The sequence below is a fragment of the Capricornis sumatraensis genome, chromosome 7 (assembly GCF_032405125.1).
Source record: "Capricornis sumatraensis isolate serow.1 chromosome 7, serow.2, whole genome shotgun sequence".
Classification (NCBI taxonomy): Eukaryota; Metazoa; Chordata; class Mammalia; order Artiodactyla; family Bovidae; genus Capricornis; species Capricornis sumatraensis.
In genome coordinates this window covers 117512368-117529019 of record NC_091075.1, presented here as the reverse complement: position 1 = coordinate 117529019, position 16652 = coordinate 117512368, and the positions used below count along the sequence as shown (strand labels likewise).

The window sequence follows — 16652 nt, the reverse complement described above, 5'->3', positions numbered from 1 at the left end:
GTAAAGGCACTGACGCCCTTCAGAAGGACCCCACCTCGTGACCTGATCACCTCCCCAAGGCCCCGCCTCCGGGTACCATCACCTTGGGGGTTAGGTTCCAACATGGAGGTTTTGGGGACACCCTAAGTGGCTTGCTTTAGGAAAGGAGTGCTGGCGGGCCCTGCACTTGGTGAGCTGGCACAGGTCCCCCGCACTCGTGGGGAGCCCGCTGAGCCGCAGGCACGTTCTTTGCCCGGTGTGAACACCGTCTGCCCCAAATGGTCATCGCGAAGCCACGGTTGCACAGAGCAGCCGCTGCCGGACCAGGGCCTTCGCCTCACCCACGCCCTCCAGGGCGACGACGACGCGAGAGGGCCCGGCGCTCCTCCGGCACGTCTGAGCCCAGGAGCAGCCTCCAGGCTCTCGGCTCCTCTGATGGTACACTGAGTCCCCGTAGCGCCCATGTCCTGGGCGGACCCTGCACCATCCCCAACTGCGAGCCCACGAGGGCCAGGATGTTCCTGCAGAGGGGGTCTCAGTCCCTGAGTGTGTGGCTGGGGGCTCTGACCCCCCTCAGCCCCCGAGCACCCTGGATGCCTGGGCTCCACCCTGGAAGCCAAAGGTCCTCCTTTGTCCTCAGTTGGCTGTCCCAATGCAGCGGCCACGGCCCTGCCCTCAGCCTGGCTACGGCTGGGAGGGACACGGCAGTGGGCAAAGTGGGGGGCAGATGTGATGTGAGGGCCCGGGTGGGTCTCTGGGGCTGGACAGGTGCCAGGCCCAGCGACCTGTGAGGGGGGAGAACCTCCTGCCACGGGGCCCCCTCCCTGCTCTTCCTGGCGCCTTGACGGTCTGGGATGGCTGGCTTGGCCTTCCTTCTAAGACCAGCTAACAGGGCGTCTGCCCCTGGGGTGCCAGTGATGACAGCGAGTCAGACGTGGCCGAGAGCAGGACATGGCACCCAGCAGAGTGTCTGGGGCCCTGGGCCCTTGGCAGAGGAGCCAGGGAACAGTCTGGAGCGCTCGGTGAGCCGGGTAGGCTGTTGGGCTCCCTTACAACCCCGACCCGCAGGGGTAGGACCTCATGACAGAGGCCAAGGTGCTGCTCCACCACTCTGGGAATTCAGCGCCAAGCCAGAGAGGCCGCGCCAAGCCCACCAGCCCTCCTGTATCTCCCACCACAGAGACTGGGGACGTGGGGATGGGGCAGGAGAGGGGCCTGGAGTCTCCAGGCCCAGCAGACGGAGTGAGGCGGGGCCAGTGACAGCTGTGACCGCGAGGTTTAATTAAATACTGTCACATATTTGTAAGGACCCCTGTACACAGCATTTCCAGTGGCAGAGTCATAGGATTTCGATGCAAACCGTGGCCTTGTAGCACAGCGGCCGCCACTCCACGGGCAGCTGGGAATTGCGTTCTGGACACAGCAGGCAGCTGGCTGTCAGGCAGGGGGCGCGGGCTCGTGGAGCTCCTCCTCCTGGCCCCGGGGCACCCGCGGCAGTTCGTCCGCCCTTCCAGCTATGGCCCCTCCTGGCCAGTCCCCTCCGCACCTTCCCTGAGCTTCTGCTGGCAGACAAGTGACTCCTGAGCCCGGGCCCCTCTTCGGGAAGCCCAGGCCACCGCCGACTCCTCTGTGCGGCTGGCTGCGCTGCGGGGCCTGGGAGCTCGCCGTGGCCTCAGAGCTCGTTGTGACGGGCCCTGGAGATGCGGCTGGACAGGTCCTGCGTGTGCTTCTTAACCTGCAGGAACAGCGCAGGCCGGTCACACGGGAGAACTGCGCACGGCCCGAGACTCGGCCTACCGCTGCAGTCGGAGCTTGGCGGTTTGCTTTCCAAGCGCCTCCTCCCCCGGCCCCCATCCATAACTCATCAGATAAACTATCAGAGCAGCTCATTAACCAGAAACAGCCTCTGGGGAACCCCATGAGTGGCCTCTCTCTCCACCCCAGAATCCTCACTTCTTGTTTTCTTATGAGTTTGGCTAAAGGTTTATCAATTCTGTTTGAAAGTAAGGTCCCTCGGTTGTGTCTGACTCTTTGCGACCCCATGGACTGTAGCCCATCAGGCTCCTCCGTCCATGGGATTCTCCAGGCAAGAGTACTGGAGTGGCTTGCCGTTTCCTTCTCTGGGGATCTTCCTGACCCAGGGATCGCACCCGGGTCTCCTGCACTGCGGGCACACGCCCGAGCCCCCAGAGAATTCTGTTTATCTTTTCGGAAAAACCAGCTCTTTGTTTCATTGACCCTTCCTAATTTTTTTAGTCGCCTTTCTCCCCTTCACCTGCACCTGCTCTGGCCTTCACTCCCGCCCTCTGCTGACTCTGGGTCTGTCTGTTCTTTCTCTGGTTCAAGTGTAAGGCCAAGTTGCTTGTTCCGCCCCCGAGGTGGGCTTGTGTGGCTGCAAGCCGCCCTCCTGGAGCCATTTCTGGGCGTCCCCTAGGTTTGGGCTTTGGGAAGGTCTTCCGTCTCCAGGCCACTTCTGATTTCTCCCTCCATTTCTTCAGTGATCCACCAATTGCTTAGGAGCCTCCTGTGTAGCCTCTGTGTCTTATGGCTTTTGCAATTTCTCCCCCCTGTAGTTTAACCCGGGTTTCAAGCTCTGTGGTCTCAGGGTGCAGCAAAAAACCACGGCGACGACGACAGGCAGTGAATGAAGACCCAGCCCGACCCTGGCTCCTCGGGCTCTGTCCTCATCACAGCGGCAGGGGCCTCAGCGGCCTCCCGGGGCCTGGCTCTGCCCTGCTCCCCGGGCACACAGAGCCTGCGGGTAGGAGCCCCCTGGGCTGGCGGGGCCCTGGAGCAGGGCAGCAGCTGGGGCTTCCACGGAGCACCGTTGCGGAAGCTTCCCTCTTCTTCCTCGCGTCACAGCGGGGTCTGGCTTCTCCCCGGTCGTCCCCTCCATTCTGGTATTTTCCTTTCCTCCCCCTCCAACTTACCCTGAACAGGGAGGGCGCCCTGTACAGGAGGCACAGAGGAGTCCCTGCAGATCCCGCTGCGGGCCTGGGCTCCCCGGTGCACCCATAGTGATGCCCACGCCTGTGCTGCTGGCTCTGCGGAGGGTCCACGCCGCCTGCCCCTCGCTCCCTCACTGAGCCTGAACCCCAGCCCCCTCCGGAGACGGGCCCTTCACGTCTCGGTGCCTGGGCGGTGCCCTGAACTGTAGGACCACCACCGATGACCAGCGGGAGGCCCTGCCGGGTCAGGTGCCCCAGCGAGGGGACTTCGGTCTCTATGTCCTGTACGTCCTCTGGGATTCTCAGGTCACTCCACCGAGGGCATCCGCAAAACCTGCGGGGCCGCATACGGGGAGTGACCCTGTGCAGGCCGCCTGCTGCGGTCCGTTTCCCGTGGCACCGAGTGTAGAACCCACATGTCCCAGGCCCGAAGCCCCTCCGCCAGCTCCTGTGGCCACTCAAGAGCCCCCAGGGCCACCGGGCAGCTCTCGGGGGTGAAGGTCACTCAGGACCAAGGGCGGGACACATGTCCCAGCTGTGCGGCTGGAAGAGCCCGGCTCTGTTCTGCCTGCCGCCCCTGTGGGTGCAGCCGCACCAAACCTCTTGCTGGTCACCTGGTGGGGGACCTGGAGGCGGGGTCGGGGGGGCGGTGGGAAGGCCTGGGAGGCCCCTGTCCCACAGCCCAGCCCCCACCAGCTCCATGGGTGCGGATGAGCCCCGGGGGGCCGGCCGGCGGCCACACACCCACCTTGTAGCCCAGCTCCTTGGTCTTCTCCTCCAGCATGGCGTACCGCTCCTTGTTGCGGGCGATGTGCTCCTGGTCCCCAAAGCTCTCCACGTGCTTCAGCTTCTGGTGAGAAATTTCTAGCTGCTTCTGGTAATGGTTGTGCTTTTCAATTTTAACTTCAAAGTGCTTGAGTTCCTCCTAGGATGAAATTGAAACCACTGAACCTCCCCGACACGCCCCCACCGCCTCCAGGCCCGCGACAGACGCCTCCCCCACACTCCACCATCCTCGGCTCTGCAGGCCCCCAGAGCGCAGCGCCCACCCCGCCCTGCGCTCCCATCCAGGGAAACAGCAGCCTCACACCCCCAGGGCCCGTGCCCTTCCCTGACCCCTGACCTGTGGTGCCTCTGCCACGACAGGACCACGTGGAGGCGAGTGACCCCCAGACCCTCCCTTCCTCTGGGCTCAGCACGGGCCCTGCAGGGCCTCAGGAGCGCCTCCATAACCTTCTCAATCCACTTGTCCTAAGAGCCCACTCCTCACACCCGGTGAGCCCCAGACTCAGCAGACAGCCTAGAAACAGTGTCCGCCGCTGGAGGCCGGCTTTGTCCCACACGGGCCATCGACCAGGACTCGGGGCCGCGGGGGGCGACTGGAGACGGTGCTGTGCACAGGCTGGTCTGTTCTGGTTGGAGAAGAGGGCCTTCCCCGCGTCTTTAGTGCATTCACCAAGGAGATGCTGCCACCCCACGGGGCTGGGGCACCACCCTTACCCGGAAGGACTCCAGTTCTTTCTCGGTGAAGTTGGCTGACTTGGCCATGTCCCAGAGGTCCAGCACCCGGGGCTCCATGAACTCTGCATGAGAGTGAAGACGGGCTGTGATGCCTGCCTGGGACGCCCGGTGGCCCACATGCCACCTGTGCAGGGCACAGGGCGTGTGCCAGCCTCCTCGAGAAGCATTCCTTGCTCCCGCGCTTAACCGGCAGCTCCCAGGTCAGGCCGCCGCTCCCTAGGGCGCAGGAGCCGCTGCTCGAGTGAGCAGGGGGTGCACTCCAGGGCTTGGGGATGCCTCTGACTCTGCGGGGTCCCCCGCCCCCCCGCAGCTCTAGGCTGAGGCTCAGGCTGCTACCTGTCTTCACAACTCTGAAGCAATGGAAACCAAACAGAGGAGACCCTTTAGTCAGCGCTCGTCAGCCACCTCCCTCCAGCCCTGGAGAAGGCTGGGAGCACATGGGCCACGCGGCTGGCAAACCCCCCACACCCCCCGCAGACCTCTCCTGTAGCCCGGGGCTGCAAGAAGGACTCCAGCAGGAGGAGCCTCGGTCTAGGTGTGCGGCCCCCGGAGGGCAGGGGCTGAGGCACTGAGGCCAGCCTCGGCCCCACTCCTCCACACGGCCAGGCCCGCGGGGGTCCCTGGTCCCCGGAAAGTCAGCAGGTCGGCACAATGGGCCTGCGTCGTGGTCCAGGCGCCCCACCACGGCGGGCTGAGCGAGCCCAGGGCGCCCGGGTTGGGCTGAGGAGCAGGGAGCCCGTCTCGCGGCCTCGACGTGCCCCTGGGAGAACAGCAGTGGCCACCCCGCGGTCAGCGCTCGGGGAACGGAGGGGGAGCCAGGACAGGCGTCACAGCTGGGTGGTGGCTCACCAGTCTCGGCGCCGTAGCCCTGGTGGCTGACCCTGCGCAGCCGGTCGAAGCCCTGGCCGATGCTCCGCAGCCGGTCCTTCAGCTCCGCGTGCCTGCTCGCCAGCGCCTCCGCCTGCACGCCACTCAGGTCCACCGGCCCGATGGCATTCTCGTGGCTTTCTGCTGGAGCCAGGCCGGGGAGCCTGTGAGGGACCGGCCTGGGACTCTGCGCCCCGCCCTGCTGACTCCAAGGTGGGCCCCGAGACCACCACCCCTTGGGGGCCACCCCCGAGGCGACAGGAGAGGCGGCCGGCATCAAAGCACCGGTCCGTCTGAGCACCTGATGGGGCCCGAGACGCTGATGTTCCTGCTCGGAAACCGGGAGGCCTGAGGGTGTGCCGCCCCGCCCCGCCCCCTGTTCTGGAACATTCTGGGCCCAGGACGGCCGCAGGGAGCACCTCCGGTCCCGCCCCTGAGGGCGTGGCGTCCCCTGCCGCCCCTCCGACCCCCCCCCACCGCGCCCTCTTCTGGAAGGCTCTGGGCCTGGGCCGCCGCACGCAGGGAGCACCTCTGGTCCCGCCCCTGAGGGCGTGGCGTCCCCCCACCCCGCCCTGTTCTGGAAGGCTCTGGGCCCGGCCGCCACAGGGAGCACCTCCGGGCCCGCGCAGGGTCTCCAGCAGCGCGTGGTACTCCTGCACCTTCTCCTTGTGGTGCTGCAGCTCCCGCCACAGCTTGTCCAGCTCTTCGCTGGAGAACTTCCCGGAGGTCTTCGCCTGGAAGGGCAGGGCCTCCGGTGAGCGCCCCGGGGTGCGCGATCACCCGAGCCAGCGGGACCCGGGCACAGGCCCGGTGTTCAGCCTTTACCCACGTTATTGCGGGGCAGAGCAGGAGCCCAGACCTGACCGCCTCCAGGGCGGATGGCGGGGAGATCACCCAGTGAGCCGGGCATGAGGATGGACCCCAGCAGGATGCTGGGCCGGGGTGGGGGCCAGGGGCAGTCCTGGCCACTCCCCAGGGCATCGCCCCACCTGCCCAGGGGTGGGGGTGCAGGGTGCAGACACATGAGGGAAGAACGGATCCTGAGCTCAGCCCCGAGGAAGCCTCCCCCCTCCCCACCCCCACCCCTGAAGACCAAGGATGGCGGGTCCCAGAGAGGAGCCAGCAAACGAGAAAAGCCCCCCCCACGGCCCCCCACCCCGGCCAAGCTCACAGAAACCATCCACAGAATCCAATCGCAGATCACACACAGATGACCCCGAACACAGGTCTGACCCGCGGGGGCCCATTTACGTGCAGGTTATTTTCAAAAAAACACCGCACCACTACGCGATCGGCAGTTGGCTGACTCTGCAGAGGGCTGACTCCCAGTTACACGTGGGTGCTCCCTGGGCAGGGAACGGTCAGTGGCCCCGTCGCCCGCCTTATTCACAGGTCGACAGTCCAGGCACCAAGGGAAAAGAGCCACTCGTGATACCCCGAGCCTGCATTTCTGACCACAGGTTCACGAGCACGCTTGGTAACGCGGGCGGCTCAGGCCCGCACATGCCACGAGGCACTCCGTGCAAACACGCGTTGCGAGCTCCTGTTCACAGTAGCAAGCATTCCAGGTGGAGCAGACACGACACTACATACAGGCCAGCGGGGCCGGGGAGGAGCGCCTGTGGGGTGAGGCCGGCCGCCCCGGGCAGGACGCCAGGGCCGAGGGTGGCTCTCGAGGCAGAGGGTACCTTGTGCCACAGCTTCTCCAGCCGGGGGTCCTCCAGGCTCTCGTCGTCGGGGCCGTGGTCGACGAAGTTGCTGCTCACGACTCGCGAGTCCTTCCTGCCGTCCAGACCGTACTTAGCCAGGATGACTAGAAGGGAGCAGGGCGGGGTCAGGGTGGTGGTCTGGGGGCTGCACCCTCCTCCACCTGCCCAGGACCTGGGGAAAGAGCGGGGACCCGGGGCTCCCCGCAACCCCCGCGTGGCTTTCGGCCGACCCTCCACCCCCTGCTCTGTGTGGAGAGCCGCGCACAGGCCTGGCACCCGTGGGACCGCCTTCGGGACCAGCTGCACAGGTTCGCCTGTCGAGGGGCAAGCTCCAGCTGGGGTGGAAGTGGACAGGCCGCATGGGCAGGGGCAGACCCCCCCACCACCCATGTCTTTATCTGGAGATTTCTAAAGGCGGGATCTTGCTGTCAACAGCTTCCAAGGTAAAGTTACTAATGGCAGTGGAGCCGGGGGACACTGGCTCAGCCTCTGCTGGCTGGTCACTGCAGGCCAGCGACCGGCTGACGTTTCTCCAGAGCTCCCAGAACGCAGCGCCCACCAACAGCCTCCTCACCACACAGGGACCTGCGTCTCTGAGGCGCCGTTTCCACACAGCGCAGGAGGGTGCCTGGGGAGGTCTGGAGGCAGCTCTCTCCAAAGCGGGGCTGGGCTGCTGGGTCCGCCCTCGACCCCTGGACGCCCCTCCCAGCGTCTCCGCTCACTCCCATCAACCATCTCCCCGCCCGCCCCGCCCCTGCTGCTCAGAGGGATGGGGCGCCCAGGCTGTAGACAGGACCCGCCCTCCAGGCTTCACCCCAGGGCTTCCCAGGGGCCTGGGCTTCCTCTCCCCTGCCTTCCATTCCTGGCGTCCTCGTTGAAGCCGAGGCTACCTGGCTTCTGACCCCCAGCCCCTCCTCTGGGCCTGACCCCACGAGCACTGGATACGCATGGTCCCCAAGGGGCCCGCAGCCCCCTGTGCAGCCCCCGAACCCAGCTACTGGCCCTGGGCGCCCGCCTGCTGCTGGAGGCACCTTGGGCCCCATGCAGCCTGAGCTCACCACGTGGGGCTAAACTGCCCTGTCTACCCTGCCTGGGGGCTCAGCCCACAGCAGCCTTGAGTGAGCCGTGGAGAGGCTATGCTCCTTGTGTCCAGCCTGTGGTTTTTGAAGCATTAAGAACCCGTGTGTGACCCTCTCCCTAAACTACAGAAGCCCTTCACCCAGCGACGGGAGCCAGACACGGGAGGTGCAGCCTGTTTGGGGGGCAGGTCTGCCGCCAGCCCAGCCGCCAGGCCAGGCCTCCACGTCAGCTCCCCGAGACGCCAGACACGGGTGACCACCATCTGCAGGGTGCAGGGCAGACCTGGCCACCACCACTGGGTCCTGGTCTGGATGCCACACTACGTGGACACCCAGGTGTGGCATCTGCCTTGTAAAGGGGCTGGGTCGGCTGGGGGGTGGGTGGAATGTGGGGTTTTGGGGCCACACCCAGAACATGGCCGGCGGCTCAGGGAACACCACCCCCAGATCGGCGGGCCCAACTCAGGCCCCAGCTCTCCAGGCCGGCTAGGTCTCCTGCCAGGTCACCTGGGCGCCCAGAGAGACCAGTGTCACCCAGACAAACAGGCCGGCCTGCCTGGGCACGGCCGTGCACCCTGAGGGCTCTGCTCTTCCCGGGGGGAACAGACCCCGGGAAACCCCTCCTCCTCGTCCAGGTGACTCCAGGCCGCCCCGTCGTCTTCCCGGACCAGACAGACCCGGGGCTTTGGCCACCGGGAGCTCGCTTGGCCGGATGCCCTCGCCCTGGACCCCCTCCCGCCGGCCAAGGCCCATTGAGGGCAGCCTGACAGCGGCACCCGCCTGGAGCCGAGGGCCGCCCTGCAGGGCTCAGGCTCACGGGAGCGGTCCTGACGCTCGTCCTGCCTGCAGACCAAGTCGGAGCAACAAGCTGGAGCCTAAGCCAGGGAGACTGCTGCCCTTGGCCAGAGGAGAGAGGAGCGAGAAGAGAGGTACCGCTGAGGCTGCGGACCAGCTTCGCCTCTTCCTCCCCATCCTCATCCAGGCCCTCAGCCTTCAGCTTCTTCCACTTGAATTCATCCCGTTCTTGAATCTTCAGATCGGTGTGGAGGTCGGAGAGCTTCAAAGGAGGAAGATTCAGCTGCGGGAGGAGAAGAGAGGACGCCTGACCCCCAGCTGCATTGTGACCAATGACAGCCCGGAAGAAACTGACCTCAGAGAGGAGATGCCAGGAGGAGGAGCTGGGATCCTGGGCGCTCAAGATCCCGCTTGCGCTCCCGCATGAGAATGTCAAAGGGGCCTCTCTGCGCAGCGTGGAGCCCACCGGCCCTTAGGCCCCAGACCCACCCTCCAGCCTTGGCGGACACCGCGTCCCCAGGGAGCCCTGGGGTGTTGGCAGCCTGAGCGTGGGCGCTGGGGAAAGAGACCGGCCCACCCTCCAGCCTCGGGGGACACCGCATCCTCAGGGAGCCCCGGGGCATCAGCGGCCTGAGAGCATAGGTGCTGGGCAGACAGGCCGGCTCGCTCTCCAGCCTCGGGGGACACGCGTCCTCAGGGAGCCCTGGGGCATCAGCCGCCTGCACACGGGCGCTGGGGAGATATATCGGCTCACCCTCCAGCCTTGGCGGACACCGTGTCCCCAGGGAGCCCCGGGGCGGTGGTGGTCTCCGGGGCATCAGCCGCCTGCACACGGGCGCTGGGGAGATAGGTCGGCTCACCCTCCAGCCTCGGGGGACACCGCGTCCTCAGGGAGCCCTGGGGCGTCAGCGGCCTGAGAGCATAGGTGCTGGGCAGACAGGCCGGCTCACCCTCCAGCCTTGGCAGACACCGGGTCCCCAGGGAGCCCCGGGGCGGTGGTGGTCTCTGGGGCGTTGGTGGTCTGCGCACAGGCGCTGGGGAGACAGGCCAGCTCGCCCTCCGGCCTGGACCCCGGGCACCTGTGCACACCTGGGCGCGGGGACGCAGGCGCACAGACACTGGGCTCGCCGGAGAAACTTCTCCCTGCGTGTGTAACTCGGATGAAAGGCAAACCGCAAGGACTGGAGAGCAGGTCGTATTTACGGAAGACTTCCGGTTAGAAAACAAGACACAGCTATGGCTCCCCAGGGTCGCTGCCCGTGCTGGGGGCTGACGGAGGGGCGCTGGGCCTCCCTGGATACGAGCTGCAGGGCTAAGAAGGGCCCTCCGGCTCCTGGCAGAGGCAGCTCTGGCTCAGCCGAGGGCGCCTCCTCGCTTCTGAGCCAGAACCAGCATGTGAAGGCTGTGGTCAGGCCCGTTAAACGTGCAACTTTAAAAAACAAGTTAGCACGCCTGGCAGACACCTGCAGCCTCGAAGGGTGGGCGGGGTGACATGGTGAAGACCGAGGGCTGCAGTGTGGGCTCCCCTAGGCAGCCCTTCTGCGTTCCGCCCCCCCCCCGTTGGCTCCCTGGGGGGCCCCGCTACCCCAGGTAGGCACGGGCGCTGGAACCTGACCCCATACAGCCTGCCCGTCCTGCAGGAAGGGGACCCTTGCGAGGTCGGGCTTGGAGGCACACATGTATGCGTGCCTACGCATACACAGGAGCAGGAAGGCAGAGGGAAGCCTCTTGGGGCTAGAACCTTCAGTGGGGGCAGGAAGACGGTGTGGAGAGGAAATCGAAGCTGCCAGGCAGGGTGAGGACTCGCGGCAGAGGCTCCGGGGCCCCACTCGCCCCGACTTCCCAGGCTGTCCGCCTGCCCGGCTGGGCAGACACTGGGCAGCGTCCTGGCTGCCTCCCTGGAGGTGCTCTCAGTCGGGCCCCCTCGAGCCCAGGGCCCTCTCCTCCGCTCCCGTCAGAGGCCCCAGGAGGGCAAGAACCTGCCTGGAGGACACGGCTGCAGGTCCCTGGGTATTGGACCCTTTCTGCTGCTCCTGGAAGGGGGGCGGACTTAATTTCCTTCTCAGAGAGTTGGATGCTGGTGACGGAAGCGCCAGCAAGGCCTGCGCGTCGCTTCTGCGCCCTGTAACTGTGGCAAGGTTGCTGAGCAGATCTAGTGACTGGGCAGCGCTCAGGTTTTCTACAAATGAAAATCACATCATCTGCAAACAGAGCCTTTCACCTCTTCCTTTCTGATCGGGATGCTTGCTTTTTTTTTTTTCTTTTTCTTGCCCGGCTGTTCTGCCTGGAGCTTCCACTCCTTGTTGAATAGAATAACCTAATTCTTAAACAGGCGAAGGACTTGAGGAATGGAAGCCCCACGGGAGACACCGCCTCACCGCGGTTACGGGTCGGTCCCTCTGGAGAATGGAAAGCAGCCCCTGCTGGGGGGTGACAAAGGGAGCCGCCACGGGCGACTGATGGGATGCAAACGGGCATAGCTGCCCAGGCAAACAGCGAGGAGGCGCCTCAGAAACGGAGACGAGAGCTGCGGTGCGACCCAGCAACCCCCGCCGGGCACTGACCCAGAGGGCCTGAAGCCAGAATCTCCAAGAAAGACCTGTGCTCCCACGCTTCCTGCAGCACCAGTCGCAACGCCACGACACGGAACAACTCAACCAAGATGTCCATCGAGGTAAGGAAAATCCGGGACAGACACACAGCGGACTACGAGCCTCAAAACAGAAGGGGAACTGGCCCTCTGTGAAGACACAGGCGCTGGGTGAGATAAGCCAGATGTATCTGCAAACACTTCTCCACAACAGTGCTTAACACGAGGGGCGGAGAGTGGACAAGAGGCAGACGAGAGCGAATGAAGGGCTGGTCAAAGGGCGCAGAGTCAGCCGTGCGGCTCCAGCGAGTCCCAGAGACTCGCTGCTCAGCGTGACCCTGGCAACCAGACTGTACCTATCTGCTGTTTAGTCACTCAGTTGTGTACAACTCCTTGTGACTCCGTGGACTGTAGCCCTCCAGGCTCCTCTGTCCATGGGATTCTCCAGGTTAGAATTCTGGACTGGGTTGCCATGCCCTTCTCCAGGGATCTTCCCAACCCAGGGATTGAACCTGGGTCTCCTGCAAGGCAGGCGACTCTAAACCACTCAGCCACCTGGGAATCCCATTTAAAAATTTGCTAAGCGGGGTAGGGTGGGGGGGTGTCGATCTTAGGTTCTTACCACAAATAATAACAAACAAGAGCTCAGGAGAATATTTGGGAGGTGGTGGGTGTGTTTGTGGGCCTGTACACTTATCTCCAAACTAATTAACGACATAGAACTTTTCAGAGGTCAATCATACCTCAAAAATGGTAAAACAAAACAACAAAAAGCCAAAACCAACAACCAACCAAAAAAAAAAAACTCCTGGGACCCAGTGTCCACACACAGTCAGCTCCAGCCACAGCCCTGCACACTGACCCTGGACCGAGGTAGGAGCCACACCCCGGCCCACAGAAGGACTGGCGAGAGACAACAGTGGACGCCTTCTCCCACCCTGAGCACACGCCATGCAAGACATACCTCACGTTTAGAAAAAAAGAAACGTGATGTTTTCAGTCAGTTCAGTCGCTCAGTCATGTCCGACTCTTTGCGACCCCATGGACTGCAGCACGCCAGGCCTCCCTGTCCATCACCAACTTCCGGAGTTGACTCAAACTCATGTCCATAGAGTCGGTGATGCCATCCAACTCTCTCATCCTCTATCGTCCCCTTCTCCCGCCTTCAGTCTTTCCCAGCATCAGGGTCTTTTCTAAGGAGTCAGTCCTTCGCGTCAGGTGGCCAAAGTCTTGATGTTTTCGGAGACCAAATTATCCCAAGAACAAAACCAAAAGGCTAAGAATCAAAAGTGCCTCGTGCTGGCCCTGCCTCCTGTCTGGGCTCGGCTCTGGGCGGGGAGTGCTGACCCTGGGAAATGGGCCCCCTTGCCGGCTCCTGCCACCACCCGAGGAGCTTCTGGAAGCTTCACTGGCTAGGAAGGCTGGGACAGGCCAGCTTGTATTCCACAGGTCTGCTCAGGGAGCCAAAACATGATGCCACCGGGCATGAACCCCACCCTGAAGACCTGTGTGCTTCATTCAGCAGAAAACACTTGTACATGCAGTTCGAGAATTTCAGGGCCGAGAGGCCCAGAAAAGACATCTAGCGCAAGGCCGGCCCGCAGTGCTGGGGTTTCCAGAGAACAGAGGAGGCCCTCTCAGACAGCTGTGACCTGAGACTGACCAGGTCAGCCGTGGACTGCACATGGGGGCGGGGAGGGTCATTGAGCCGCAGCTGGAGGACGGGCGACGGCCAGGAGGCGTGAGGAGGCTGGCAGATGCAAAGTGGCGTCTGGACAGACAAGACGGGGCTGACCAGCACGGCCCTGTGGGCAGGAGGGCTCCGGGCAGGTTCGCGGGCACAAGCGCCCCTTCTTCCAGGAAGCCCTCCAGCCTCTCCAACCCAGAGTGCTCTCTCACCAGGCAGGCTGCGCAGACAGTGGCCCTGACAGCTAGGGACCCCGAGCTGAATCCTCAAGGGCACTGGCCTAGGAACAGTGCGGGGCCTGGAAGCTAGGGGCCTGGGGGTATCTACTGGGCCCTGACGGCCCCGCAGGCGGCTCTGTCCCATTCCTCCCCCACCTTCCTCCCCCTCAGTTTCTTCTCTTTTCCAAAACTTAGCCCTCACTTGGCTCTCTTTCAAGGACTCAGGAATGCTTAAAACTGGAAGACTGGAGCCGATGAGACCCCATTTGAGAGATGAAGACAGGAGGCCCAGAGGCTGGGGGAAACTTGTAAATACCCATTTCTCTAAAAACACCCCGCCTGAAACAGCAGGGACTGTTATGTTAATGAGGAAGCTGCTGGCAAGCTGCCTCCAGGCGGAGTGACCTTAGGGGTGTCCTTTGCCCTCTGGGCTTCAAGGAAGGTCGCGTTCAGTTCACTTGAGTCTTAAGTTTCAGGTGTTATCCTCCCACCACATGTGAAAGTGAGTCGCTCAGTCGTGTCCCATTCTTTGCAAATGCTCCAGGCCAGAATACCGGAGTGGGTAGCCGTTCCCTTCTCACCATATCCTCTCAGCCAATTTATCAAGAACCTGTCTGCTTCCAGGATTTCTGTATCCCTGACTTGTCCTCATGACCAGCATCACCCGTTTTCTTGTTTCTCCATATAGGGAAACAGAATGTAGAAAAGGCAAAAACCTGCAAGGCAGGAGACCTGGGCCCGCCCGCTGGGAGGGAATCTCGGCCTCAAACTGACCGGGCAGCCCCTCTGCCCAGGCCAAGGCCTCCTCTCTTCACCTGTTATCACCAGGCCAGGGTCCCTGTTCCCTGATGAAGAGTACAGGCAACGTAGTAAGAGGAACTCACACCTGTATGTGCGGGCGAGTCTGAGGCTGTCAAAGGCTCGAGGCCCCGGCCAGCAGACCCCCGAGACGGAAGAGACCCCGGCCCGGGCTCTGCGGACCCCAGGATCAGAGGACGCCCTGCCGACCCCCGAGAGAGAAGAGACCCGGGCCTGCGCCCCGCGGACCCCAGGATCAGAGGACACCCCGCGGACCCTCGAGACTGGAGACCCGGGCCTGCGCCCCGCGGACCCCACGGTCAGAGGACGCCCCGGCCCGCGGAGCCCCGAGGTGGAGGGAGCTGCCGCCGCTTACCCGCTGGGCCTTCTCCCACAGCTGGTTCAGCTTCTCCATGCGGAACTCCGCCGCGGGCTCGCGCTTCGAGGGCGGCGCGGGCTCGTTCTTCTCCCGCGAGTACTTCCCGGCATGGCCTGCAACAGCCCACGGCCCGAGGAGCAGCAGCAGCAGCAGCGGCGGCAGCGGCTGCCGGACCGCGCGCAGCCCAGACAAGACCCTCCGCGACGCCATCTTCCGCCTCTAGACGCGGAGCCCCGGGAGCTGCGGGAAGGAAAAGGTCGCGCCCCGCCCACCGCGCTCGCCCCGCCCACCAGGCCCCGCCGCGCTGCCTCGTGGGAGTTGTAGTCCCTCCCCGGGCGGCCGGTCCAAAAGGAGGCAGCGGGCGGACTACAAGGCCCGGGGCGCCCTGCGGAGGCACGGCGCGGGGGCGTTTCCTAGGCAACCTGACCACGGCCTGGAGTCTCCGGGCGCCTCTGGGTGTGGCTCAGTTCAGTTCAGTGGCTTAGTCCTGTCCGACTCTTTGCCAACCCACGGACTGCAGCACGCCAGGCCTCCCTGTCCATCACCAACTCCCGGAGCTTACTAAAACTCATGTCCATTGAGTCAGTGATGCCATCCAACCATCTCATCCTCTTTTGTCCCCTTCTCCTCCCGCCTTCAATCTTCCCCAGCATCAGGATCTTTTCCAGTGAGTCAGCTCTTTGCATCAGGTGGCCAAAGTATTGGAGCTTCAACGTCAGCATCAGCCCTTCCAGTGAATATTCCTTCAGAATGGACTGGTTGGATCTCCTTGCAGTCCAAGGGACTCTCAAGAGTCTTCTCCAACAGCACAGTTCAAAAGCATCAGTTCTTTAGCGCTCAGCCTTCTCCATAGTCCACCTGTCTCATCCATACATGACCACTGGAAAAGCCATAGCTTTGACTAGACAGACCTTTGTTGGCAAAGTAATGTCTCTGCTTTTAATATGCTGTCTAGGTTGGTCATAGCTTTTCTTCCAAGGAGCAGGCATCTTTTAATTTCATGGCTGCATTGACCATCTGCAGTGATTTTGGAGCCGAAGAAAATAAAGTCTCTCACTGTTTCCATTGTTTCCACTGTTTCCCAACATCAGGGTCTTTTCATCAGGTGGACAAAGCACTGAAGTTTCAGCTTCAGCATCAGTGCAGCTAGGGCGGCCCTAGCAGGGACGGGAGACTGCCGGGGACTATAGATGGGTCAGAGATCTGATCTCCCATCTTGGATTGACCCCCACAAGGGCGTTTTCCCCTCAGCTTCACGGAAAGAGGAAACAGTTCAAAACTCGAGACTGTGTCTGGCTGACACCTTAGCTTGTTTCTGTGTCACCTGCCTCGGTGTTGAGCCTTCACTGTCGTTATGAACTCTGGAAATTGGCCTTGGCTGGCACCCCACCATACATGTCTCTGTCAGGAAGCCTAGATACCCCCTCCCAAGCCCACTCCTTCCCAGGGAGCCACAGGTGTTCCCGCCTCCCCAAAGCTTCCCCCCGCCATCTAGCGAGTGCCTGCACCTCACCACCAACTTTAAATTGCACCCACTTCTCCCCCCTGCACTGGTTCTGCTATTAGAGATGTCTGTGTACCTGTTCTCTCTCCCCACCTGCTGTATTCTAGTAAACAAGCAAACCTGAATACAGCCACCGTGCTAGGGCCGCTCTCCCAGCGGGGAGACTGGGGACAGGCAAAGAGTGGGAACCAGACGGCGGCCTCGAGCAGCTTCTGGGGTCAGGTAGAGGCACCCACGGGGGTGCTTTGGTGCTTCGAGGCGGAGCCGCGCAAGCCACATCTGGTGAGGATGGTGGACCGTGCCTGAGAGGCAGTGCCCCAGGGAAGAGAGCCAAGCGTAGCTTTCTTGACATGAGAGAAGCCGCTGTAGGCCTAGGCCGTGTTGCCATCTCAGCCTGGCCACAGCGCTGGCCTGTGAGGAAGAGCAGGCCTCGGCAGTGAATGACTTTAAGGAAACAAAAGCACGTGAGAGCAAACAGCTATTACCAGGCCAGGGAAGTAATTTAACAATTTAACCGGAGATAATGCGTCAGTCCTGGCAGTTTAGTCTGTACGTCGTGTCTGACTCTGCGACCCCAT

General features: G+C 63.1%; 1 protein-coding gene across 2 annotated transcripts; it reads right to left on the bottom strand.

Annotated features, from left to right (window-relative positions):
* Positions 1–1265: 1265 nt before the first annotated feature.
* LRPAP1 (LDL receptor related protein associated protein 1) lies at positions 1266–14794 on the bottom strand. Of its 2 annotated transcripts, none has more exons than XM_068975340.1 (8): positions 14568–14794; positions 9037–9181; positions 7004–7128; positions 5929–6049; positions 5298–5459; positions 4428–4510; positions 3676–3852; positions 1266–1714 (listed from the first exon to the last, which is right to left on the bottom strand). In XM_068975340.1, the coding sequence occupies exons 1-8, from the start codon at positions 14778–14780 to the stop codon at positions 1652–1654; spliced, it is 1089 nt and encodes a 362-aa protein (XP_068831441.1). In that variant the 5' UTR covers positions 14781–14794; the 3' UTR covers positions 1266–1651. The 2 variants fall into 2 exon arrangements, with proteins under 2 accessions (XP_068831441.1, XP_068831442.1); XM_068975341.1 differs by having other exon boundaries at positions 5298–5456.
* Positions 14795–16652: the final 1858 nt, after the last annotated feature.

Excerpts from the sequence above, each read along its gene's own strand:
- LRPAP1 (XM_068975340.1), bottom strand. The coding sequence starts at position 14,780 with ATGGCGTCGCGGAGGGTCTTGTCTGGGCTGCGCGCGGTCCGGCAGCCG. Across the intron at positions 5,460-5,928 it reads GACCCTGCGCGGGCCCGGAG|CAGAAAGCCACGAGAATGCC; the intron begins GTGCTCCCTGTG and ends GCCTGGCTCCAG. Across the intron at positions 1,715-3,675 it reads CCAAGGAGCTGGGCTACAAG|GTTAAGAAGCACACGCAGGA; the intron begins GTGGGTGTGTGG and ends CTGTTCCTGCAG.